General features: G+C 42.3%; 1 protein-coding gene across 2 annotated transcripts; it reads right to left on the bottom strand.

Annotated features, from left to right (window-relative positions):
- Positions 1-997: 997 nt before the first annotated feature.
- cldn19 (claudin 19) lies at positions 998-13,906 on the bottom strand. Of its 2 annotated transcripts, none has more exons than XM_076750919.1 (5): positions 13,124-13,906; positions 7,911-8,075; positions 7,484-7,568; positions 5,458-5,604; positions 998-2,004 (listed from the first exon to the last, which is right to left on the bottom strand). In XM_076750919.1, the coding sequence occupies exons 1-5, from the start codon at positions 13,344-13,346 to the stop codon at positions 1,956-1,958; spliced, it is 669 nt and encodes a 222-aa protein (XP_076607034.1). In that variant the 5' UTR covers positions 13,347-13,906; the 3' UTR covers positions 998-1,955. The 2 variants fall into 2 exon arrangements, with proteins under 2 accessions (XP_076607034.1, XP_076607041.1); XM_076750926.1 differs by having other exon boundaries at positions 998-2,542; positions 13,124-13,889.
- Between the last annotated feature and the right edge of the window lie 11,886 nt (positions 13,907-25,792).

Here is a 25,792-nt window from a genome sequence, read left to right as displayed (position 1 = left end):
AATTGTGTTACTGTCCCTCCACTGCAGCTCAGCAAGGAAACACGAGGGAGTTCTGATCAAAAAAGAAGAACAGAAAGCTGAACTGATAACATCACTTGAGGAAGCACTGTTTGGAGCTGAAGACTAAGAGTTTGAAAATAAAAACAATCTGGGGGTGTGGAGACCTCTGCGGCCCACTCCTCTTCTCTGCTCGAGGCTAGCAGCTCACGGCTACGTTAGCTGCTACTAACAATACAACCAAGGCTTCGACAGACCTGTCGGCGGTCAAGTTGAATTGTGGGTAATGTGGGCATCAAGTTTCAATGGCTGGAAAGAAAATGCATCAGTTTTGATCCTTTTTTTAACTGTCAGTCTGACAATGTTTACACAAGTGCACTGCTAATTATTCAGAAGGCATTCACATGGAACAAAGCGTGTGGATTTTGCCCCTCGTCTTTGTAATCATACAAGATTCAAGCTATTTAATGAAGAGTTTTGCTTCACGGCCACTATGAACAGGAAGTATGAGCAGAGCAACCAACTCTTTCAACTTGTTTATGGAATGTAGATACTGTATTTAAAAAGACTTTCAATTAAAAGTAAATCAGAACCTATCCTTTAAGACCTTTTTTTGGAATCAATATAAAAATAGCTTTTGAATTAGTTTCACCACTGGGGATGGAAATACTTTGCTCACAAAACTACATCCACTGAAAGAAAAAATTACCCTTAATTCCAAACTCATGATTTAGCAAATGTTTCATAGCTGGAACTCAAAAAAGAAGAAAAATTCGAGCCTTGTTGTCAGTTGTAGCAAGTTAACTTTGTGAGTCCACCTTTGAGAATGTGCCACAGTCCAGTGGAGCAGAAGTGGAATTCCACGTCTGCAATTATTGAACAACAGGGTGCAAAAGAAGTATTTGAGCTGGAAAGGAGGAACGAGTGGGGGGAGGGGGTGAAAAGTCAGGCGAGGGTGAAAAGTTAGGAGACAACCAATAAAACACTGACTCATAGCCAATTCCGTTTTTATGTCTCTGTTTACTTTAATCTAAAAGAAACAGACAGGGCTATGCTGTAAATGAGATGATACACAACATGGAGGAGGTAAATATTAGAGAAAGGAATGGCATGGTAAATAAATGCAGGCATCAGAAGGGCATTTGAACACTCAGCAAACTGGCGTTCCTTAGTACAGGAGACAGCACACAGTACAGTACATCCTTTCGAGTCAATAATACAACGACTCTGTCATTTACACAAAATCATATTGGCACTTAACAAAACGAAATAAATGTACTGGGTATATCCTCGATCCAGGCTACTTGGAAACAGGCACACAGCTTCTTATGAACAGTGGCATAAGGCACTATGCTGCTGAAGATCTATCATATGTATGTCTTTGTTGTTTCATAAGTGGTACCGCAGAGATAGCTTCACATTCATTTTCAGATATCCAACAATAATAACAATAAAGGCATACAGAACTGCTGGCAGAGGAACTATGGACACACATCCCTCAGATGGGATGGAGACTATAAAGAATCCACGAAGTCAAAAACATACATGTGCACAAACATGTGTTATAAGGCACTGTAGTAAAACATTATATATGTAGTAAAAAAAAAAAAAAAAAAAGGAAAAAAAAGAAAAGAAAGAATAGAGTAGGTGGTATATACACCCGGGCATTTTAACATGTTATAGAAAACATACCCTGAATGACTGTCTCTCCCAAAGTCAACAAAACAGACAAGTATATCACGTTTGTCAGTCCCAATGAAACAACTATTTCATAAAAACCTCCCCAAACAATTTCTTTTACTTCAGCAACGTCTCTAATTTACGTTGTTGCAATATGCTTGAAAGTTTTCTCTTCATAAATTCTGTCTGTAATGTGTCTGTCTGTTTTGAATTCCTCAGTGAGAGGCTTTTGTCTGTTGACAGATTCTAAACCATGGTAAGGCCAGAAGACTCCCAAACTACAAGTACTGCTCCCTTTTCTCTGGTGGGGTACTTTTAACATTTGGTCTGCAATTCAAAAGGGAAAAAAAGACATGTTTCAGTCAAAGTAGTCACAACGAGCAAAATAAACCCAAAAGATACATTTACAAAAAGACACCCAGAGGTCATAGGATATAAGTGAAATCATAAGTCAGCGCAACAAAACCACAAAGACTTTCAACTCATTGTTAACTTTTGGCCTATAATGGGACAGAGGGGGTTGTGGGAGGTGTAGTAGAGGCTTGCCAGGCTGAAATGGAGACCACCTCATTTCTTAAATAGAAGGTCTGATCACATATCCTTTAAGAGTCCATATTTACAGAAGAGGCTCAGAAGGTAGGGACAAAATGGGACAAGCCAATGCATCTTGGTTCCCATTAAAACTGATAAGGTGCAGATGTAGTACTGAGGGGACGGGACTATTCTGCTACAACAGGTCCAACTTTAGGGTCTAAGAGGTAACAGGAAAAAAGGGGGAAGACAGTGGTTGGACAGTCGGACAGTCCTCGATAAAAAGGCAGGGGCTGATCAGTCAGGGAAACTAGTTTCACTCAACAACTCTGCCCTGAATTAGAGGAGAGAAGAAGACATTCAGAGAAGAACAAGATTAGAGGACAGGAGGGGAGATAAGAGACACATCAAGACCTCTGAGACTCTCACAACAGCTGTGAATTGTTAGAAAGAAAGTAGGATGCTTGATGATTGTAAAGATGTTGGGAAAAAAGGTGGAAAGTCAATGAGAAGGAGCGTGCGAGGTGATGCTACATGTCAGCTAACACATAAGATACATTTTAATGAGATCACGTTTCAAATAAATATTAGTAATGATGATTATTAAAGGTGAAATACATGCCTTTTTGTCAGATTTTGCTGGCTGTACTTATGTTACCTTCTAGTTCATCAGCTGCTTTTTAAGTAATGGTGACACTTTGGGAAAGATGCTCATTCACTTTGTTGATGAGGGTCCATGAGCAGATTATTACTACAACAGTGTCTGTAGGCTAAATATGAAGACAGAGCAACATCTACCTGCCAGCACCTCTAAAAGCTCAATAATTAAGATGCTAAGTCTTGTTATTTTTACCTTTACACTGTGAACACTAGCTATTTCCTGATGTGTTCAGTCTGTATGCTATGCTAAGCTATCATGCGCTGATTGTAGCTTTAGATTTAACAGACAACTAGAAGAATGGCATTAATCCTCTCATTATCCTCCTGACAAGAAAGCAGATAAGCATAATTCTCAAAGTGCCAAATTATTACTTTAAATGTATATTTTCTTTTCTTTGGACGTAGCATAGGTAGTCTTATCAGACCTGTTGTTGTGCAGTCACTATTCAAAGCACAGCTGCTACTGACAGAACAGTGACGCCTGACATCCTCTTTTATTTAAAGGGCACAAGGAATTTCCTAGAGACCTACAACCCCCCAAACTGAGAATAACAGAGCACTCCACACACAAGCATCTACCAAGAAGAGAGGCTGTGCGACCGGGAAATGGGGCGACTGGGAGCGATTCTAAGAAAAGTTAATGGGTTTATTATCTGGGACAGTGATGGACCAGCTCTTTAAAAGACACAAATGAAGGCAGGAAGTGATGTGGGAGGGGGGACTCAGGGGCCAATTTAGACCCATTGTTGAGATCTACAGGCTCTACTGTTGCTGCTGATATCTATTATAATTCACCCTCATGAAGTACTCAGTGGTTTGCAAAACACCTGTAGTCAGTTCTACTGCAGTGAAGTTACATATGATATGATTTATATTGACAACTTTGTTGTAAGCATCATGCTAGCTTATGGTACATTGTAAAGTAATGTCTAATACTGCACTAGTGGCTTATAGCTTATGATGATTATACTTATGTGAGCAGGATATGAAATAGCTTAGATCTTAGACATTGGTTTGGTTATACAAGCGGTTATGAGATGGAGGAGTGTATGAATCTGGAGTGATAGTGTTAATTCATGGATTTTGGTGATATGTGTTGATGAGAACCTCCACTTTGTGTTAGTGTTGAGTAAAATGGTGATATGATCATTAACAGCATTCACACTCTGAACACCTTTAACTAACAGTTCACCTCCACTTCTGCAGTTCAGATTGTGTCATGTGCAGCACTCGTGACGAGATTGTTGTGTAAAACAGGACTGTATAAGTTTTATAGTGAGGGAGTCCATCAGCTGTTACAAAACGGCTGCTGGACGAGGCCGTAATGACACAGGACACTGTACACACCTGCTTCTTTATTGTCAGTCATTTTGGTCGGTTTAATCACACGTAAGCTGTCTTCTGGTTTAGCAGCCTGGGGCGAGTTTACAGTCAACAATTAAAAACTATCATTTAGTGGATATTTTGTAGGTGGATTCCACTGTTCTTAGACTTATTATGCTTGAAGTTGACTTCTTTTAGGCCAACAAAAATAAATAAAGGAGGGATTAGGCAGTTCCTCACCAGGCTACAGGTCTGCTCTCCATGTGGGTAAAGTTGATTTATCTACATTCTTTGCTTTAGAATGGGCTCCTCACCCTCTTCATCAAGCAAAATAAGGCAGTTACTGCTAACTGCACCACATTGCACCACATGAAAACTAACAGGAAGAGCTCCTCTGCCTTGTGCCTCCCGTGCTCTCTGTTTATCTGCAATGGTGCTTTGAGTCTGAGCAGGAGAAATCAGTGTCCTCTGTGATCACAGCCTAACTGACCTGTTTTCCTGGGTGAGATTGTACAAGCCAACCTCTGTTTCTCCCACAACAACAGAGGAGCCACTCAGTAACTTTTCCAAGTTTTTGCACAGTGGTTTGGGGCTCTTGCTTTACACAACATAACTGCACCAGTGGAGTGTGAATACACAAAGCAATATGGAGGCAAACCACAGGTGCAGCTCCAACCAGGAAGCATAGGACATGCTAATGAAAGTTCAGCAAGCTGTACCAGTGTTTCTAGTTCCGTGTCGGTTCTCTCTGGGTATCTGCCATGATACACCTTAGATTTTGCCTTTGGATTCACCTAAAATGTTGCATTGCTGTACCAAGAAGAAAATGTTCTCATTTGTTTCTTTTTATATCTCAGAAACTGGATGACTCAGAATGAGTAGTTGTATTTTTGGGGTCAGATTTAAGCAGCTGCTCTAATTTCTAGTGGATTAAATAATGACATTAAAGCACATGTGAGGTTTCTTTCCACATAATAAGCTTATCCTTGTGTAAATTAGCTGGATGATTGACATAAAATATGTATGTTGTCAGCTCACAAATAATTAAAGGTTGTAGCTTTTGTAGCCACAAAAATACATCCTACTGGTGGGTAATGTCTTTGTGTGTAATACTGTATGTGATTGCATGTGTGCACACAAGATCGTCTTTTGTTTTGTTTCATTTTTAGCAGGTATAATTTGAGAAAAAAAGTTGTGTGGGGGGGGCAAGCGTGTCCGATGCTCTCTGTTTGGGTGACAGCTGGAAGGGGAGGGTTTTACACGTACTCCCTGGCTGTGGAAGGCTGTGATTGACGGTAATATTGCTGCCCTCGCATGTCGTCTTTAGAGCAGGAGCAGCATAGCAAGGAGCCGCCCAGGACCGTCAGGCTGGCCGCCGCCCAGCCCACAAACAGGGCCGAGCCAAACTCATACCTGTGCAAGAAAGAGGGAGGAAATGGTTGTAACGAGGTACACAGTATGGCTGGTTCACTGTTTTCCCTTCCATCAAGAAGTTATCATGATAAGTTCTTCTAGAGTCAAAAGCAAGACTTGAAATTCCAAGTACTCTTACCCAAGAAATATCCAGTATCAAAGATAATATATAGTAGAAATGATAACCTAAAGTCTAATCATTTAGCCAAAATATTTACTTTATTTAAAAAGCCACTTAAAGCTCTTATGTCTGGGATTTAATGACATGTAGCACTGACCAATTCAATACCCCTCACCTCACCCTCACCTACAATGGTTGCTAAACAGATGAATAACACAAACAACATGAAAGGCTGTCTGTTTAACTGGTGTTTAGTTTGTCCCTTCTGGGCTACTGTAGCCACACAATGGTGCAAACAGAGTGAACTCTGTGGAAGAGGACCCACTCCCTCTGTAGATATAAAGAGCTCATTCTGAGGTAACAAAAGACAGACAATGATTCTTATTTACAGATGATTCTACACTAACCAAAACATAATTAGAAATATTGTTTTCCATCTCTGCCAACAAATCCTATATGCTGTACCTTTAACTGATGCTCAAAATGAATCTGAGTAAATGATAGTGCCTGTCTTGAGATCTTGCTCCTACGCAGCCATGTATTTTCATTACTCAACTTGTGTTTCGACTGCAGGAACCTTGCTAGAGTTTTGGTTGCAAGGCCAGTTCCTGCAACTTTAAAGACCTTTGACCTTACAGAATATTTTCAGTGGTGTAACTCAGAACTAATTCTGCATCACTGAACATCTATGACTGTTGAACAGAAGCCTCACAAACATCGTAACTAGTGTACAGCATTGATTTAGATTAGAGGCAATTAGAGTTAGTTCCTAGCATCAATATTAGGACAAGGAATGGCAGTTTCTTTGAATGTAAAATGACTGATCTAAAATATGCTGTAAGATAGAGCTGGAGAGAAATGAAACACCAAACTTTCAAATGATTTCAGTGCTGTTATGTAAACACTCAACAGATCAGTGTCAGTTTCTCGTCTCTACCTCCACAAATCCTCTTCTCATCACCGATTAAAACAAATATCACACTGCACTCACAAGGCTTGTCTGCATGAAGCAGAACATTTAATCTGTTATTTGTCTAATGTGTCATACTTCTGGTTATTCAGATACAGTGCAAACAAATAAGGGATACCAAAGGGAGCTTTGTTCCTGCGATCAATCATTCCTAGGATTATTTTGTCACAAAGCTTAAACAGTAAATGCACTGTTGTGTTTACTTGCTCTTTTTTTGACAGACCAGAAATGTTAGCACAGCGTGACAGTATGAAACAGAGGGTAACCCAGTAGATTGTGTCCAATTGATATTTTAATGGGTTTTAGTTTTATGTAAAGAAACTATCAAAATGTGCCCATATTGCCACAAAACAGTCACATACACAGTAGGCTGTTTGCAGAAAAATGCCCTTTTCTCCAATGCCATTAAGAATGACAATAAAAATTTAAATGCAGCATGCCTGCTGAATGAAATGTGTCGCATTTATCAATCATTAATAAGACTGTAATGCTCGACAATCCCAAATTAAAGAAACTTCCCTTTTCACTGTTGAGTTCAAACCTTGATAACAATATATCTGACAACATTTGAGGGGGAACAACAGGTGGCACTTTGCATGGTTGCCTCTGCTGCCAGTGAATGAATGTGTGTATGTGAATGACTTGTGTTGTAAATCCCACTGAGTGGTCGATAAGATTAGAAAAGCGATGTATACATGAAGTCCATTTCATTTATATAATCTCCCATCTGAGTCAGGGTCGGATTCACTGAAATTATTGAGGCTTGCAGATCTCCAGCATTCACATACCTGGCGTTGGGCGGTGTATTTGGGTTGAAGAACTGATAGGACACCTGAGTGGCATACCAGGACACAGACACCAGTGTACACACACCTGCAGAGGGAGAAGAGATTAACAAGAGTGTCGCAGTTCTCCGTACCAATTAATCCTGCAAACATTCACTGGAGCTAAAACAACACTTTAATGAATTGGGGAATCCTTGTTTTGTTAATTCCTTCCCCCAGGCTTGTGGTTGATGTCTGAGGTCAGTGGCTAATGCTACTAAAATGACCACTTCCTGTTTACAGCAGGGACTCAAATTACCAGAAGACCCCCAGTGAGACAGTCAGGCTAGAAAAATGCCAGACCACTCTTGCTGAATGCACTGGTTGCGGGAGATACTGCAGCTTAGTTTTTCTTGTGAACTACACAAAATGTTAACAACAGAAATCCCACCTGCGAGCAGGAAGAGAGCTCCTCCGGTCACAGCGATGCGGGTTTTGGTGGATGGGTTGTTATCTCCCACCTTAGTGCACTTCATGCCCACCACGCTGACAATGATGCCGATAAAGCCCAGCAGCACTGACACTACCATGAGGGCCCGACATGTCTGGATGTGGACTAGATAAAGAAATAAAAGGAGGAGGCAGGGATCGCAGAGGGGAGCACAGAATGGTGAATGATAGAGATACAATAGAAGATATGGAAGAAAGGGAGGGTAAAAATATAGGAAAGGAAAGGCAGGAAAGTGGTGAGGAGATGAGAAAACAAATAGCATCTTTTAGTCCATCACTTGGAATAAAGCAAACATTTCTGGACATTAAAGTGATCATTATAAGGGAATGAAGCTACACACGCCATGCAGGATTGATGGGAGACCACATGAATTTATGACAGAATGCTCATCAGTGTGAGTCCACCACTGTCCTATTTTCCAGCAGGGTAATTCCAGCTTTTTTATTTCCAGAGGTGACTTTCTTGGCCAAGCTCTGGGACCTTAAATGATCCTCCAAATCTTCTAAAGATCATTCCACTGTGGTTTTGCCTTCTCAAAAATCTAATGTGCCGCCCACACAGGCCTCAGCACACACACATAACTTTGTGGGAAGAACATATTTACACTCACACATATGTGCAAATGCACAATATCTGCACACACGCAATTACTGTAGGTGGAATAGACACAGATGAAACACACAAGTCTCTCTCACACAGAGCAGCTGTAGGAGGGCCTGCTTTACATGTTTCACACAGTGGGATTAGTGAGGCTTTATCACAAAGCAAGATTGTTTTCACGGGGCTGTCGCCACAGCAATCAGACGTTACTGCCTCAAACACAGCCGCTCACAAACGTGTTCACGCCAATGCAATGCTAAGCACTCAGTGATACTGTCAAAACACTGATGGAGTGTGTCTTATTTACAACAAGCAAGGGGATTGTTGAAATCTCAGCAGCGATGAAAACATGTTAAGTCCAATATTCTGATTCTGATGTCTGACAAGGCAACAAATATGGTAATTAAAATAAACATAGCTTTTTATCCAGGTTCAACAGCCAAAGTCACAGGCATTAACTTCAGACAACAATGACTTGAAGTGTACATGTACGGCAGTTTTTATAGTCACAGGAGAAAGGCAAGAATCAAACAACCTCAAAGCCACATCACCGCATCATTTTGAACATAAATAAACTTATTGAATAGGAAAGTTTGACAAAAAAGAAATCTTAACTCAATGTCTGTAACTCCTTTTTCCAGTATTTCATGGTTTTGCTACTGTTCCCAAGATAAAGAATGAATTTTCACATTTTCACTCTCAACTACAATTGTTTGGAAAAAAAAAAAAAGGTAGCTTTTTTCAGAGCTTTCAACAGCAGCCTTCAAATTTGTAGAAATGATCTCGTAACTTATTCTCGTCAAACTGTTTTCAATATCAACAATACAATTAGATTAGAACAGAGTAGAATAAAACAGAATTGATTAGCATCAGCTGTCACTCACACATCATCACAGGGGAAAAGTTGAGACCTTGAGTTAGGATTTTTTTTGTCACATTACTGTTTCCAATGTCAAGGCTACAATTTCACAAGAATAGAACAGAGAGTGGCAATCTGTGACAGAAAAAAAGAAAATCACTTCAAAAACAGCTGTTGAGCAACAGCCTGGCAGGAACCTATACAGTCATTTGTCATTGTGATAGAAATACACACCCCATCATTCATGGCGCAGCAGTGAAGTAGCATTTCAGACGCTGATCTGAAGGGACTTATGATGGGGGGAAGAGGATGGAATGATCTTTGAAGTCTGATTTATGGCTCCAGAGCTCCTTTTGATGGAGTATTTGAACAGTCCTCAACAGAGAGAGGTTTGATATTCTTTTCTTTCATCCACTCTGGACTTTCCTCTTTTCTTCTGAGGGCATACGGGAGTTCAGGCCCATGCTAAATGACACCACTGCAACCAGTTTCAGTGACAAACCAGAAGGGCATTTGGGGGCCTATCGGGTGAGGGAGGGAGGGAGGGAGGGAGGAAGGTGGGAGAAGTTGGCTCACCCACTGGGTCCTCTCTTTCCAGTGCCAAGGTTGGCAGTGCCAGCCACAAGCTTTGAATGAGTGTGTGCTTGCTGGCGTGTGTGTAGGCACAGTAAGGTCCCATTGTGAGGTCACTTGTGACTCCGTCGTACGTAATATCTGTTGGCCCACTCCCTAACCGACTAAAACTTAACTTATATTTGACAACTCCAGCCCTTTTCCACTCCACTTTCACCTCAAACTCAAAGCACAAACTCACTAATATGATGGTCTTAATTTTATTGCCACACTTCCACTGGCCAAAACTGAATTTTCCTCCATCATGTCCCTTAGTTCAATTTTAAGTAAACAGGGTGGTGTCACAATTATGGTAAGTGGTCAAGACCAAACTCTTAAAGTTCTTAAATAAGGCTGGAGAAGATGTTGTCACTGCTCACTGTGTGAACACTACACATCACACTACCTTATTTGCACTTTTTGCATGGGAAGCCGTTAGCATTGCACCACATGTTTGTCACTGTGGAACTATTATTCATAGTCATGACTGAGCCTGAGCACCAACCCATTACAAATAATGCTCTAGTCTTAAAGGATTAGGCTGACGATAATCTATATTTGTCTTACTGTTAACAAATCTTATGAAAAGAACAAAACTAAAAGTGAATGTATCCTACTAAGTGTAGTGTGTGTGTATTGAAAGCTTAATACATCCTATTCCTCTGAGCCACAGAGTTTCATTGTTGTCCAAAGACTATTAAAAACACATCAACAACCCAGACAGTTACACTTGCTGACATGTTCCTTCATTACCATGAACACACAGACTGTAGTCTATTTTGGGGCTGAGTGCCACAGATGGGTAGGGAGGTCAGAGCGTGTTGCGAGGCATAAACACATTGCTGGTTTTGGTCTTTTCATGGAATTTGTCGACCGTAACAAACATACATGATAACATAAGCTTTATCCCATAGTAAGTGGAAAATAATGGTAGTTGATGTGCATGTTGGACAGTTGCTTGTCCACTGATTGAGCACATTTGTCTCAATATGATAATTAATAAGTGTTAAATCAGCTATGAGGAGTGTAAACTGTAGTGGTAGTGCCACTCTTACTAAGTGCGGATTACCCATGTACTGAATCTCAAGCTGCGTTCAACAAGCAGAACTACACTAACCATAACGTACGTAACTTAACGTACAGTACAGAGCAAGAAACAAAGTTGTCTCTAAGAGACACCATACTTTTTGACTTTAACATGAAGGTACATACAATGTAATGATGCAATGTCACAGAACAGATGGACTGAGGCAGGTCAGTGTGTCCCTGGTATGATTCTCAGATGTTCCTGTTCTGAAGAGCTGTCCTTTCAGCACCACCATCCACACTCCTCTGACAATATTAGCCAACCTTCTCAAGCATATATGATCCTGATCATCATCTTCTTTTTGAGCAACATGCTCAGTAAACCTGCCGCAGATCCAACAGTTTCCACTACGGTTGCTTGGCTGCATCAGTAGAGTGCAGCACAGTCTGGTGAACAATTATACCCACCATCACATGCTGCTCCTGCTGCGAATGTAGCTGAGGAGGAGAATTCCTTCAGAACTCAAATCAGCGTTATACTTGGATCAAACCAACGCCAGAGGGGTGTTTAATCAAGATTCAGACCTGGAGTGCCTTGTCTGACCCCAGACACATGATTGGATGCTGATCTGCTCCATTTCATGACTGTCTGGGGAAACACCTGAAAAAACATGTGATTCACAGTGTTTCAGTTCTGTGTTCGTCCAGAGGTACGCTAAGTTAACGCTTCTGAGGGGTTTTCTTAAGTGTTTGTCTTCAGCGTCAATCTGTACTCACTGGGTGTGTTAATGGACGACTGGAACAATGTGCGCGTGTGGGGAAAACAGCGCATTCTGGGAATATCTCTGGTGTTTGGCCCAACACTGCCCTTTTCTTCTGCTAACAGCCCCTATTCATCCACAAGGACAATACGCTGTTCTTATTGCCGCAATGAACCAAAGGAGATGGGAGATCAGCTTGGGTGCCCATCACACAGAACGCCACAGAAAATGTTTTGATATAATGACTCACCAAGACACAGAAATGTTTGCAACGTGCCTCATTTGTTGCTTTAAGGCAAGGGTGCAACAGCAGGACTCGAAAACACATGGGTCTCAAACCACCGAGAAAAACAGACAAACTCAGTGTTCAATTTGACTTCTGCCTGAGCCCACCCCCCGCAGCCTTTCATTAGAATCTCTAATAGGGTGATTTAAGCAGACAGTAGATGGATGGATTCCTATAATCTATGTGCCATTAATTATGAGTCACTAGGTCCTGCTTACAGATTGGAGATGACAGGAGGCTCACATTGTGAGCTAATTTATGTCTGAATCCCACATTCCTGACCCCCTCCCACTCCTCACATATTACATTTGGTGATGTTTGGAGTTTTAATTGAACTTCATTAAAGACTCAAATAGTGGTATTTTAAGTGAGATTTACAGCTTCTGATTCTAACGCGTTCCAGATAGTGAGGGCTTGGGGACTTATTTTCCTTCTGTTTTTGCTGCTGTTTAAGACATGTGGCCAATGAATGGGCCAGCTACAATAACTGTTATGATTTGTAAAACAACACCATAGACATTTCACGGGGTAGCTTGGCAAGACAAACTCAAGACAAAGCTTTTCACTGGATCCTTCTTTCCTCAGCCTGACTCATACAAACTACCAAAAAGACGATCATTCACAAAAATTTAACAAGAGCAGCCAAGAAAGAAAGCGATGTGAGAAGGCTGTGTGAAGTATAGTGTGTGATTTCAAAAATGAGAGAAACCTTTCTTGTTGATGTTGTACAAGCAGATTATTGCCTTACTTGAATTTTAAATGTGTTTCTCCATCTTCTGTCAGGTTATTTGGTGAATATCACTTCATCAGACACACGATATTTGCAATTTCTTGTTAATCATATAATGTAATATGATTATAATCATAAACCTACAATATGCCTATAAGTTTTTCCAAGTAGTTGAGTTTAGTTCACAGTCACAGGGAGATCAGAGTAACAGCCAGTGACAGAACAAACCACAACAAGTTAGTCAGGTTTTGTCAAGCCAAATTCAAACATTGTACTCACTGTCCAGCGAGAGCATGGAGTCAAAGATCTTGCATTGCACCTGTCCTGTACTCTGCGAGGCACAGCTCATCCACAGCCCCTCGTACAGACCCACGGCCGTGATGATGGCATCGCCAGCGTACGATGACTGCTTCCACTGGGGTAAGGCAGTGGTAGAGATGATGCCGATCCAACCGCCCAAGGCCAGGAAATAACCCAATAACTGGAGACCTGAGTTGGCCATCCTTATCTAGCTTTGTCCCTCTGCGTCTGTCTGCTCTTCCTCTTTTACTCCCTGTTTCACTTGCGACAGCTTTAGTTTGGGTGACTCTGGTGCGTCACCCTTTCTTTGAGCAGACTTTGTGGACACACCTGTAGCAATCCTGTTACTTGTTTCACTTTTGTCTATCTGGTCCCTCTGAGCACCTCCTTCTCCCTCTCTGCTTTTACTCTCATCTGTAGGACTCCCTTCCTCGTCTCTAACTCTTTCTTTCTTTCTTTTGTTCTCCACGTCCTCGCCTGGGTTTTGTCCGTCAGCTGGGACGATGAGTTGATGTCTCTCCTCAGGGCTGTCCTGTCTGATTCCTTGGTCTCTCTGGGGCTCAGTCAAAGTTGAGGAAAGATTTCTTGGTGGTCAGTGGTTCATTTCATCAAGCATCGTCGCTGGGCTGCCTCACTCTCTGCATGGCTTCTTCCAAGTCTCACTCTCTCTGCTGCTTGCTTACTTTCCCCCTACTACAATCTTTCCATCTGCTCCAGGCTCAAGTGGCTCAATGAGGGGTAGCAGAAAAAAAAAGTAAAAAGAAAAAAACGTGGACACAAAAAGTCTAACAGGCTGACCACAGAGGGATGGGGTAAAGGACTGGCCTGTGATTGGACTCCTCGGTGTTGTAGGAACGCCTACTGGGAGGGAAGAGAGATGGGCTGGTTGGGAAAATAATCACTGTTTCAAACAAAGAGGGGAAGAAAAAGCAAAAAGATGTACAGTAGCTGGTGAGATGTAGAGGGAAAACACTGGAATGTTTAAGTCATGATAGCAAGTTCATTCATGAAAAACTGTCAAGCATTTTTTGCAAAATTGTTCCTATCCAATTCAGTGCTTTGAATTTGCATCTTAATCATTGATTCAGACCCTTCAACAAATCGTCGGCATGCTGTTTTACCTGCTGTTGGACGCATCAATCCTTTAAAAGTTTGTCGCCCCCACTGGAGGTGTTGAGGAGGTGGTGGTAAAGTGCAACAAACACACATAAATCAGCATCTAAACAATGCCTGGCTGAAAAGGACATGTCACACCCAGACAGGCTCTCTGGAAATTATGGGCCGCCGAGGCAAGCCTCCCCATCACCATGGCAACCCCGACAAATGAAGAGAGAGAAAGAGAGCGACCAAGTGAGAGTTCAAGCGACTGTACATCCTTATGAGCCGTAAATGCAGACACACTCCAGTCTTTTGTGCCTGTGGAGAGTGCAGAAACCTGTTTTCCCACAGTTATGCGCCCTATCAGCTCTGCTTCAGCTCAACTCATTAAATTACCTTCAATTCACTAACTAACTCAATAATTCTGTTCTGCCAATTAGTGTCCGCACACTCAGCCTCAGAGACGCAGCCGTTTTCTCACATCTGTAAGAGACATGTCTCACCCCTACCCCTGCTCACACACACATCCTGTCCACACCACAACCATGTTCTTGCCTATACGCTCAAGCTTTTTTTCAGCAGACGATGGATGCAAAAAATAGGAGACACATAAGGAGAGACGTAAGGAAAAGCTGAATATTGTTGGCAGTCTAATTGTTCTGTTTTTCCTTTTCGTTCTTTTCCTACCTTTCCTAAATCCAACTTTGAACTTGAACTTCATCTTCTATAACATCAGAAAAACACCAAAACATGTGAACATGCATGTGACCTCACTTATCCAGCACCAAGCATGTCTTTGAAAACCCTTCACTACACACACATGCGCACACAAATTTGCACACATATATGGATAGAAGAAGCCATACATGGAGGTCTTCCCATGCTTTATTATCCTCCACACTTTTCTCATCCACACTCTTCTCATAGGTTTTCATATTCAGGGTGTATGTATGTGTGACCGTAACCATTCTGTGTTCAGGTTTGTGGTGTCTAATGAGGGGCTTGACATGCGGGGTAAATTGTGGTCAGAGCACAGAGGTCAGCTGAGCCCGAGAGGCGAGAAGAGATGAAAGAGAGCAAAAACAAGTGCAGGTCCGGTGTGGGTGAAGGGGTAGGGGCTTCTATGAGGCCTTGGAGGTCTTTCTGATTTTGAATCATAACAACACGCTGCCATTGGTGGGGTTAAGGAGGTACCAGTTCAAGTGAAAAACTCATTTCAGCAGTTCAAACACTGCCTGTCAGCTTCAAATGTAGAGTGCTCATATTTAAATGAGAAAATAGCTTGTCTGTCATTGCCTTCCAAAATGATCCATATAAAAGTTTTGATTGTTGTCTGTACGTTTGTCAGCTCCTTCTTTCCATATTGCCATCTGAACATGAATCACGTTTGATTTGTTTCATGCTGATCTGCCAGCTTTATGGAATATTTTTGGTTGAATTAAGGCAACTAAACTGTTTGGCTAAGATTAGGTGGTGATGCTGTAAACAAATCAGCTCCGACTATTTATTGGAGATGAGATGTAGGCCACAGTCTCCCGTGTAGCAAAGTGCTATATCAACTTTTATCTCCTCCTGCTGTTCATTCTCAGGGACAAACAAACTTTTTTTACCCAGCTACAGAGAGGTTGCTTTTCAGGTAAATGCAAACATATGTCGTACATAAGACCATGCTGTCATGTTTTTTTGGTGAGAGCAATGTCCTTGAAACGTGTCTTCAAAAGTTTGTTAAGAGAGGAAAGTTTGGTTTGACGCATTTTTGACTTCATTACACAGATCATACAAGCAAGAAATAACATGGTGATTAGAGAGCTTCAGATGTGTTGGTAGGTGGATTTTGTTAAGACAAGGCCAAGCAAGCTGTTTCCAGTCATTGTGGTACAACAAGCTACTTGGCTGCCGGCAGTAACTTCATATTCAGTACATGTCCACAAAAGGGACATCAATCTTCTCATCTACCTCTGGACAGAACAGCATATTGGTTATGGTTAGGTAAGTACAATAGTTTTGTGAAGGGAACATACCATATTTATTGTACCTCCAATGGTATAAATTTAATTGCGACATCTCTTTCCAGAAATAAAGCCTGTCAACAGTTTTCATTGGGACTATTTCTTTGGTAGTATTGGCATGGCTTCATACCACCTTTCGTAAGTCAGGCAAATGCTGTTGTTTCTTTTTCTGTTTGTTTTAGTAATTTGGGTGAACAAACACCCAGAACTTTCATTTTAGGTGAAACCAAGAGTTAGGACCAGGAAATGTCATGTATCTTTCACTTTCACTGCCCAGTTTTGTAAAAAAAAAAAAAAATGGGTGTAATTATGGATAAAGCTTCCTGTTCATCTGATTTTACCCCAAGATCCCTGTCCTGTCGGTCAGGGCTCCACCACCGTTACCAATGTGTATAGCTCTTCTTCTCTTCTCTCAGCTCTTATCTCTTTGATATGACTCTCCCCAAACAGGAAACCAGCAAATGTGGTTAGCACAGTCTCATACCCATGGACACACAATTAAGACATCAGGGGCCTATCAGATTAGCTGGTGTTGTCAGGGTTACCGTGAGACACATGTGGACATGTAAACAGTATTGAAGGAAAATTATGTAACACAACAGACAGGTTTGGATTAGTCTATTTGAAGAAGCACATTATTCTGTGAAGCAGCTTTGCTTTGATGTCACATGAAGGAAATTTGTACGCAGTCATACATCCAGAAGATACCACTGCATATAACTGATCTCACTGGTGATGCGAACTTGCGCATGAGTTAGCAGCATTCGCAGAGACCTTGCAGTGCTCCCCAGTAAGCTATAATTACAGTAAATCAAGCCTTTCCTGTTAATGTTTTTCACCCAGAGAGCCCACATGAGAAGGTGACGTCTGAATGAATGCTAGCTTTGCACAGAAATGAATAATGTATGTTTGTGCCCTGGAGGAGAGCGCCTCTGGTCCGGCTCAAGTGGCCCTGGAGAGACTGTCAGCTCTGCTCATTACGGAGCTGAACAGGGCGTCTTTGCCCCTAAGTAGACAGCAGCATCAAGTGCTGTGACACGCAAAAAAAAAAAAAACATTGAGAGAGTGGAGGAGAAAACAGTTCGAGAGCTGAATGTTTGGTGATGTTATTGTTGTTGACGGACATCCTAATTGCTTTGATTATGTAATTGTGGACTCTTAAACCTTAAACCTAATGTGAAAGGTTGATGCGAGCACTTTCCATGAATGTTCCAAAGTCTAATGACACACTCCATCTAATGACATTCAGAGGCAGTGCGTTCTACGAATTCTTTTCATCCCACTGTTTCCTAAACTCACTATGGTCGACCTTGTTTTCATGCCTGGCTTCAGTTCAGTTGTTGGGTCAGCGCCTTCTGGTGATGGTGGTCATGAAGCGTGTGAGTGCTCGGGGAGGAATGGAAGGAGACCCTTCTTTTCCATCCTCTCCGCCCATTTACCCTCCAACCTGCTTGTTTCCCATCACCTTCTTGTCTTTCCATCTTTTTTTCTTGCTCCTCCTTCCTCCCTCCAGCTCCTCACCAGGGGATACATGGTTCAGTAGGTGCCATCAGTTACTCCCTCTCTCCCTCTCCCCAGATTTTCCAGACCCCTGCCGCACTAAGCTGAGCTTAAGAGTCAGCTGAGCTGATCAAAGACCGTAGCCATGTAGTGGCTAACAAGAGGCGAGAGTTCCCAACGACACAGGACCTCCCAAGGGGTTCCACCACCATAGATGTACTGTAACTAGAATGGAAGTGGAAGGACCCGAGCTGATTATACACTGTGCCTGTGTGACTGCATGAGTAGCCGTGTGGTAGATGTCCACAGTTGGCTGTCTGCTTTCCTGAGAAAATGTATTTATTCTTGTGGAGACTGATCTAAGGTCCATGGGACACTTTGACAGCTTGCTCTAGTGATTCTAAGTCTGCAGAGAGAGCCACCCTCCATTACCCAGCATCCCCCTTATGAGTGGGAAAGGCCAAGGTGTTGTTCCCACCACTCTCCTCCCTCTCACCCCACCATCCCCTCCTCGTTCTCCATCTAGAACTGTCCTCGTCACGTCGACCCCTTCCAGTTGCCTCCACATGCTCTGGCCCCCTATTATCACTCTAATTAGCCCTAGCAGGCTTTCCCTCCTCTTCCTCCTCCCTTTGTTCCCCATTTCTTCTTTTGTCCTTCATGACCTTTTCCCTCTGCTTTCCTCCATACTGCTTTCATAGTGTATAACATGGTCCTGCTGTTGACCCCAGCATAATGAAACCACAATCCTGGCCAATCATGTCTTCTTGTACATGTTTGTACATGTTGGACTTGGTGTGCCACTTTGTGTCAGAAATTCGTTTGAAAGAAGCAAAAAGTTAAATATTTAAACTCTAAAGATTTGCCCTAATCAAAAAAATGACACAGTTGCAGCAGGGATTTTAAAATGCAGTCTCTCTGATCTGCTGCATGCTCCTAGGCTGCTGTTATTCTCTGTGCTGATGTAGAAATGGAGGACGCTGGCAGGCCGTGCCAACAGATAATCATCACACCAACCATTTCAGAAGTAAACATTTTGGATTTTATTCCAGAAGGATAATGATGGATAAAGGTCAGATAGGGCTCTTTGTCCACTTTGTCAAACACAACTGCCTTCCAGTAACGTTAACATGACAACTAATCTGACGAGTCATGTTAGTTTGTCACCCAAATGAGGCAATGAAGTCACTGAACCACACAGAACATCAACCGTACAGTGTAATTTAGGATGCATAGGTTGTGTTCAAATTAATAATTACTGATGGACTGAATGTGTAAATGACTCAATTAAAGAAATAGACATGGTTTGGGGAAAACGATTTTTTCAAATGGTGTGAGCTGTAACAAAGTTAGTGTTACTGACCGATGTGTATTTGACTCTTTATGATATATGTCCGTTACTCTGCCCTCTCTCCAATTTTCCTTCCAGTCTCCCCCTCTTTATCCACAATACAAATGTAAATTATCCAGTCAGTGCTTTGTCTTTGTCTTCTTCACTTCCTTCCTGCCTTTCGCTTCCTGGCACCTTATTACTCGCCTTCCCTTGTACCACACAGTCGCTGGAACCACATCTCTTGCACCTGCATGTTCAGGCTTTATCCGGTTTCCTGAATTCCTAAAAGCACTGTGAAGATCTGATGAAGGAAATCAGGGATGTGGAGGCGAGCGGAGAAGAAAAAAAGAGGGGAACAGAGAGGAGAGCAGGTACTCTTTTGGTGGTGCTGCCGTGCTGGTGGTAGGGGGGAGGGCTCCTCTTATGGGTGTGGATTTATCTGGAGCCAGAAAGAGCTTTGTTGTTGCCTAAGGTTAACCCAGTTCTATGGAAAATGAAAGCTTTTAGCTTGAAGAAAAACAGGAGAAAAAAAACCTTCCTGGTCTGGAGTGGGGCCTCTGAGTTCCTCTGAAGCAGTAAAGCTTCCTCTCACCCTGGAGTAGGCCCACTTGGGGATATCACGTTTGATGGATTTGGAAGCAAATGCTAAGATTCTTTCTTATTTCTTTTGAAAAAATGATAGATACCCAGAAATGTAAATGGATGGCTAAATAATTGATGGCATAACCCGATCGGTTTGCAAAACAATTTAAAGCTGTCATCTGTGTTTAACTGAGTCAGTCCCTTGTACAGTATTTTGCAGCCTTGATATATTTGCAGCCTTCTATAATTTCTGTTAGTTATGATAACACTGTATCCACCACAGTAATTGCTTCATGGTGACATCACTACAATGAAGTCTGATGTGACAAGAAAGAAGAGCAATCAGAATAATCAGACTGGTTGTACACAAATAATTAAGCCAGTTTACCTAAACCACTTGATATGGACTTAAACCCGATGCGAGTACAGGACACCTGTATATGCAAAAATTAAGCAAAGAATTTGTTGAGACAGAGAACTGAACTCAGATTTGCATCACCCATTCACAGTTGACTAGTGATGTGCAGTCATTTATATGTATGTATGTGTGTGTGTGTGTGTGTGTGTGTGTGTGTGTGTGTGTCCATGTATGTTCGTTAAGGGAGATTATTTCTCTCAGAAAAATTCACTGTTCAGAATCCTTGAGAGCTCCTTCAAAGAGCTGAGTCTTTTCCGCTTTCTTGAAGTGTCTGTGACTGAACTATGTTACGCACAGAAGGTCCGAGACGTAAGTCTGTCTGTAATCTTTGATGGACATTTACAACAGACAGTTTGGATGATAATTGTACTGCTCACCTTCATTTTCTCCTCCGAATATGTTTTGCTGACCAAGGCTTGTGTTTCTTTTAGTGATGTCACCACGTTCCCAGAGTAGAATGAGAGAACAATATTATTAATTAATTACTTAATTATTGCCAAAAATCTATAATAATAATAATAAATAGGACCCAAACTGTAAATAGATACAACTATATGTTAATGCTGAAGGTGTGGCTCTAAGAATGATAACGGTGTCCAGGGGATAAACCCAGCTGGGGATCTCCTGACTTTCCAACTATGATGAGGATTGCTCTGACATTTAGTACAGACATTCGTTCCCCCCTCGGGATGATTTGTAATCACTTTTGTGATGAATTACCTTTTCATCTAGTACCATCATCAGTTCGAAATTCCATTTTCCCTGCCAAAACAAAGATCCATCAGCCTCTGCTGTAATTTGTGTGCTAATTAGCTAATGTTGATGTCCATGTGTTTGTCATAAGTCCTAGAATACCAGCACACTGTCAAAACACTGAGGATGGGAGTACAGCACAGCAAATGTTTCATTGTGATGACCTTCAGTCGCTATCTGTGAGAAATTCACTTGAGTGATGGGGTTTTGGTGTGTGTCTGTGGTCATAGTGTGTGTGCATGTGTGTGTGCCCAACATCAACAGACAGGCAGTGGGAGGTAGAGGAGCAGAGGCCTGAGGGTGAACAGCTGAGGGTGACTATAGAGAGATTAAAAAGGGAATGTGGGACTTAATCCACTGTTATACAGCAGTCCTCTGAGTCTCCACTCACTGAGAGAAAGCAAAGAAAAGACAAGCATTCCTCCGAGCCCTCACTACACAGCACACAGACCAGGGGCTGCAGACGCCATTCTCCTGCCATCTGGCCTTAACCAAACACTGAACAGCCCCTCAACCCTGATCCGCTCCGGCCCCTCCTCCCCTCGAACCACACACTCCCCGTTTTCACCCTCGACCCTCTGCTGCCTTTCACCTTCTCGTCAGCTCCCACTTCACAGCCCTGTCACAAGCACAGTATGAGTATTACTTTTACCTGTAATGAGTAAATGCAAGTGCAGCGCTTTTCTTTTTTTTCATGTTCAGTGCAGGCAGCAATCAAACAAGCAACAATCCAACATGGATTTTATTTATTCTACATGAACATTATTATTATTATTATTGTTTGTAACAGAAGTATTAATAGATGTTAAAGAAGCAGACTAGCTTGAGAGGTCATTGGTCCAAATCTGGAGAGATTTTTGTCTACAAATCAGCAATATGCCCCTGAGCGACATTCAGAGGTCCAGACTGCCTCTGATGTGCATGCAGTAGCCAAGCGTGGATGATTGCTGTTGCATTTGGCAGCTGCCAGGTGTGTAAGTGCATCAGTCTGAAGCATGGTGTCAGAAAAGTTTGATATGGTTGAATTATTCAAAAAGTGTGTCCTACCCTATATCACAAATTAATTTTCAGATTTTTTGACAAAGCAACCCAAACATCAGGTCTACTTAGTGGCCTTTTCAACCACATCTCACGGCCTTCCTCCACAGATGCTTGCTCAGTTTTCATGGAGCTGCCTCATCTTTCATCACAGGACCTAAATATTGAATTTTGGTCATGTGATAAAAGGTGGTTGTTTATGGGGGGAAAAGGTGAATGTCCTGCCTTCTAAATTTTACTGAAATTGCAGTTTACAATAATAAGCAACAAAATGTACTTAAAGTTTCAAAGGTAGAAGTACTCATTAGGGAACAGAGAGTTGTTATTATTGGGTTATTGTGGCTGATGGGTACAGTATAATATTTATCTCTGAAAAGTAGTGGAGTAGAGGCATAAAGCAGGATATAATGGCAGTGCTCCAGTATAACAAAAGGAAGTTTCACATCTAAATGTTACTTTTTACCAATGAAGAGGGCTCTGTCACCATCCTGAATCTTTAAATTGTCCGTTCTCTCTTGATCTCTGCTTTCCTTCCTTTCACATAAGAGGAGAGAAGTCGGGTGAATTCCTCACTGCTCATATTCAAATATGTGCCACCTGGCTGAAACCAGCACGTTTTCCCACATCCGCCAATCCTTGGACAGGAACTGTGCTGAATGTACACACTTAAGGGTTAACACTCCAATGGGATGGCCATGGCCTGGATCTGACACAAATAGGTAGCCACAAAGTGTCTTTTCTAGTTTGTTAGCTTACAAATATTACAAAAAAGAAGTGGATAAATTCAAAAGGAACCAACAGATGTATGGTTGGAAGTGATTTGGAGTGCTGTGGGATGAAAATATAATCAGTGCATGAAATTTGATTGGGGTTTTAAGTAATTTTGACTGCAGAATCACAATGCATCTTGGTCCAAATTTAGCAAAGATAAATGCTGTGAAACCTTTATCAAGCACCACAAGCCAATAGCTCACTAGCTCGTGGATAAATGTGACAAGGTGTTAAGAGCGGCTGTGAGCATATAGCCCACTGTTTAGATACTAGTGCCTACAAAACCTTTCTCACACTCTTTGCCACCTTTTTGTTGGCTGCTATTCCAAAAATTTGTCATGTACCTGCTGTCTCGTGAAGGAGACTCTCCCCCCTCTGTCTCTTTCACTTCCCCTTTCTGCTGTCGTCCTCCAGCTTGTGCACCTTTTGTCGTATAGAAAAATATTTCTTTCTCTTCTGCTGCACTCTGTTGTCTGTGCTCATGCTACCATCTTTCCTTTCCTGACTTTTTCCTGACCAAAATCCTATCTTTTTCTCTCCCTCCCACCAACTTTATTCTCCCATCTGTCTCTCTGTAAGTGGGTGGCAGTGAGCCAAGCATCGGCCGGTCTGCTTTCACCGTAACAACCATCTGAGATGTCTTCATTTGATGGGACAAAAGGGCCTCCAAGAATCACTGCTGCTCCCCCAGGGGCTTATGGGTGCTAGCCAGCTGCCTACGGGCTGAGAGTTGGAGATCTGGAGAGGATGGTACAGGTAGGAAGGAATGGGGTGGAGGTGCCTGGTAGTACTGCTATGTATCAACATGGAGTTTAACCTCCCTGAAACACCCCCTAGCACTGTGAATGTGTTCCCCAAAAAGCAGCTAACACTGGTTAACATTTCATACATGGCAGTGCTAAATGAACCCTCCACACGCAGACACAGATTACTGGACCTCTGCTTTCACTCACAGTGAAATGGTACGTTCATGTGAGAATGCAGGGTGCACGGAATCCATAAAGAATCGTTATTTCTACATCCTGTTTTATGAGAGCCAGTAAAAACGTCATCCGGCCGTGAACGCTGTAGTTTTTTCAAGCCTGTTAGCTCCTCCACATGGTGCTGAACAAACATTGAGGCTAATTCCTTATCAGAAACATGACTTTAACCAGATCCGTACCTGCACTACCGAGCAACAAAGGCAATCCATGATCAAAATGTAAACTGAACTGTGTGGCACGATCATCACACTCCAAAACACACCATTACCACATCTATTAAGAGGCCTCTGAACATCTACACCTACACCTATATTTAACTAAATATACCACCAATGTATGCAAGAGTTCAAAAATGTTAGAGCTGGAATTGTGATCTTTTGAAACACATGCAAAAGAATAATATTTCTATTTACAAATTTACATCAAAGGACTTTTAAGTAGAGCATCCTTACATCCGTGATGGTTATGGTTAAAACATAAAATTATCAGTATGATAATTAAACTGTGTAAACCAGTCTAGTGTAAAGACCTATAATATATAGCACTCTAATTTTTAAAAGCATTTTATTATAATAGGACTTAAAAATCTTCAATAAAAGACAGAGAGTCCAATCTGAAATCATTTTTTATTCCTGTAAATCTGTATCTATAGATCTATCTTCCTGCACAGCTATACATGCCCAGCATCTCACTGCACCTCTGCATCCCTCTCAGCTGTGGTCCCATGCCCAGACCGGCACGGCTGTGAGCCCAGTCCTATAGGAGAATAAGGAGACAGTTCATGGTGGAGCTGAAGTCATCGGCCAGGCATCCGTCAGAACAGCCACCGAAACAATGGACCCCTCTGTCCTGCTGACACAAGGTTGGTTTTAGACAAGAGGCTGGACAGCGCTGAGATGGACCGGCAGCAGCAATGGAACTGACAGCTACAGTTTGACCTTGTCTCATACAGTAACACCTACAGTCCTCCACTGTGAGAGGGAGGAGGTTTGATGAGTATTAGGGTGTCTCCTCAAGTCACCCAGTTAAATATTCCCACTGAAACTGTATTATTCTGGGCCTGAAACAGTTTCTGCAAAATAACCCCCTCAGCATTGTGCTGTGCCTGACTTCTCAGTAACACACACACACACACACACACACACACGCACACACACACACGCACACATCTCCCAGAGCGCTGAGCAAGGGTTTACAGAGATAAGTAAAAGGCTGATCTTGAAAGTTGCAGCCAAAATGTTGGGAAATGAAAAGTTTCCTTTGAATGTGCCGCCGGTAGCCGGAGGAGCAGCGAGACGGAGGTCATGTCAGTCCTTGATAGCCTGCTGTTTTATTCTCCTCTCTCCAGAGTCACAGTCACAGTTAATCTCAGCTCCGTGTCCCACTGTGCCTGACCCCAACCTGCCACCTCCGTCTCCATGCCGGCCACGTCGCCATGGCAACAAGCACCAACCATGTGATACACACATATACACACACTCATCCACACAGACCTATAGCAATGCACTCACAAGGTTTTAAAGAAGAAAAGTAAAAGAAACCTTGATACATATGAATATATATTGAAATGCAGTGTGGCTGTAGGCAGAACAGTCAGAGACGGCTGTACCAATCACGGACTAGACCTCCGTTGTCTACTGTACTCCCCCCCACCTCCCACTCTCTCTCTCTCTGAGAAACAATGGTCAAATCCTTAGGCCACAAATACACAGAAAAACAAAGTGGCCTGTGTGTGTCTCTCCCTCTTTTCAATCAAACAAGAGTAAGAAGATACAAAGAAAGCACTGACAGTACACCACACAAACACACACACAAACACACACACACACACGCTGCAGCACAGCAGAGGAGTCCTGTTCATGTATTCTATGCTGTAGGAGGTTGGGAGTTGGTTTATGCATGACAGCTGAGTCCATCTGCCCTTCACATTAATCACACTACGAGCTCAGTCAAACTGGGATTGGGCATTTTCTGAAGCGAAATCAACATGCAACTTCTTGCTCAGTCTTGGATGGGATCCCTGTGTGTTTACATGTGTGTATTTACATGCACAGTGTATGTCTGTGTGAGCGTTTGTGTTGGTGGATGGTGGGTTTGCCGATATGCATTGCACATGTGTTTCAGAGTGAGGGCTCTGCGTCAGCACTGACTGCAGTGTTTGAA

This window comes from Chaetodon auriga, chromosome 2, assembly GCF_051107435.1.
Source record: "Chaetodon auriga isolate fChaAug3 chromosome 2, fChaAug3.hap1, whole genome shotgun sequence".
Classification (NCBI taxonomy): domain Eukaryota; kingdom Metazoa; phylum Chordata; class Actinopteri; order Chaetodontiformes; family Chaetodontidae; genus Chaetodon; species Chaetodon auriga.
The sequence above is the reverse complement of the archived record's forward strand: the minus strand, read 5'-3'. Positions and strand labels throughout refer to the sequence as shown.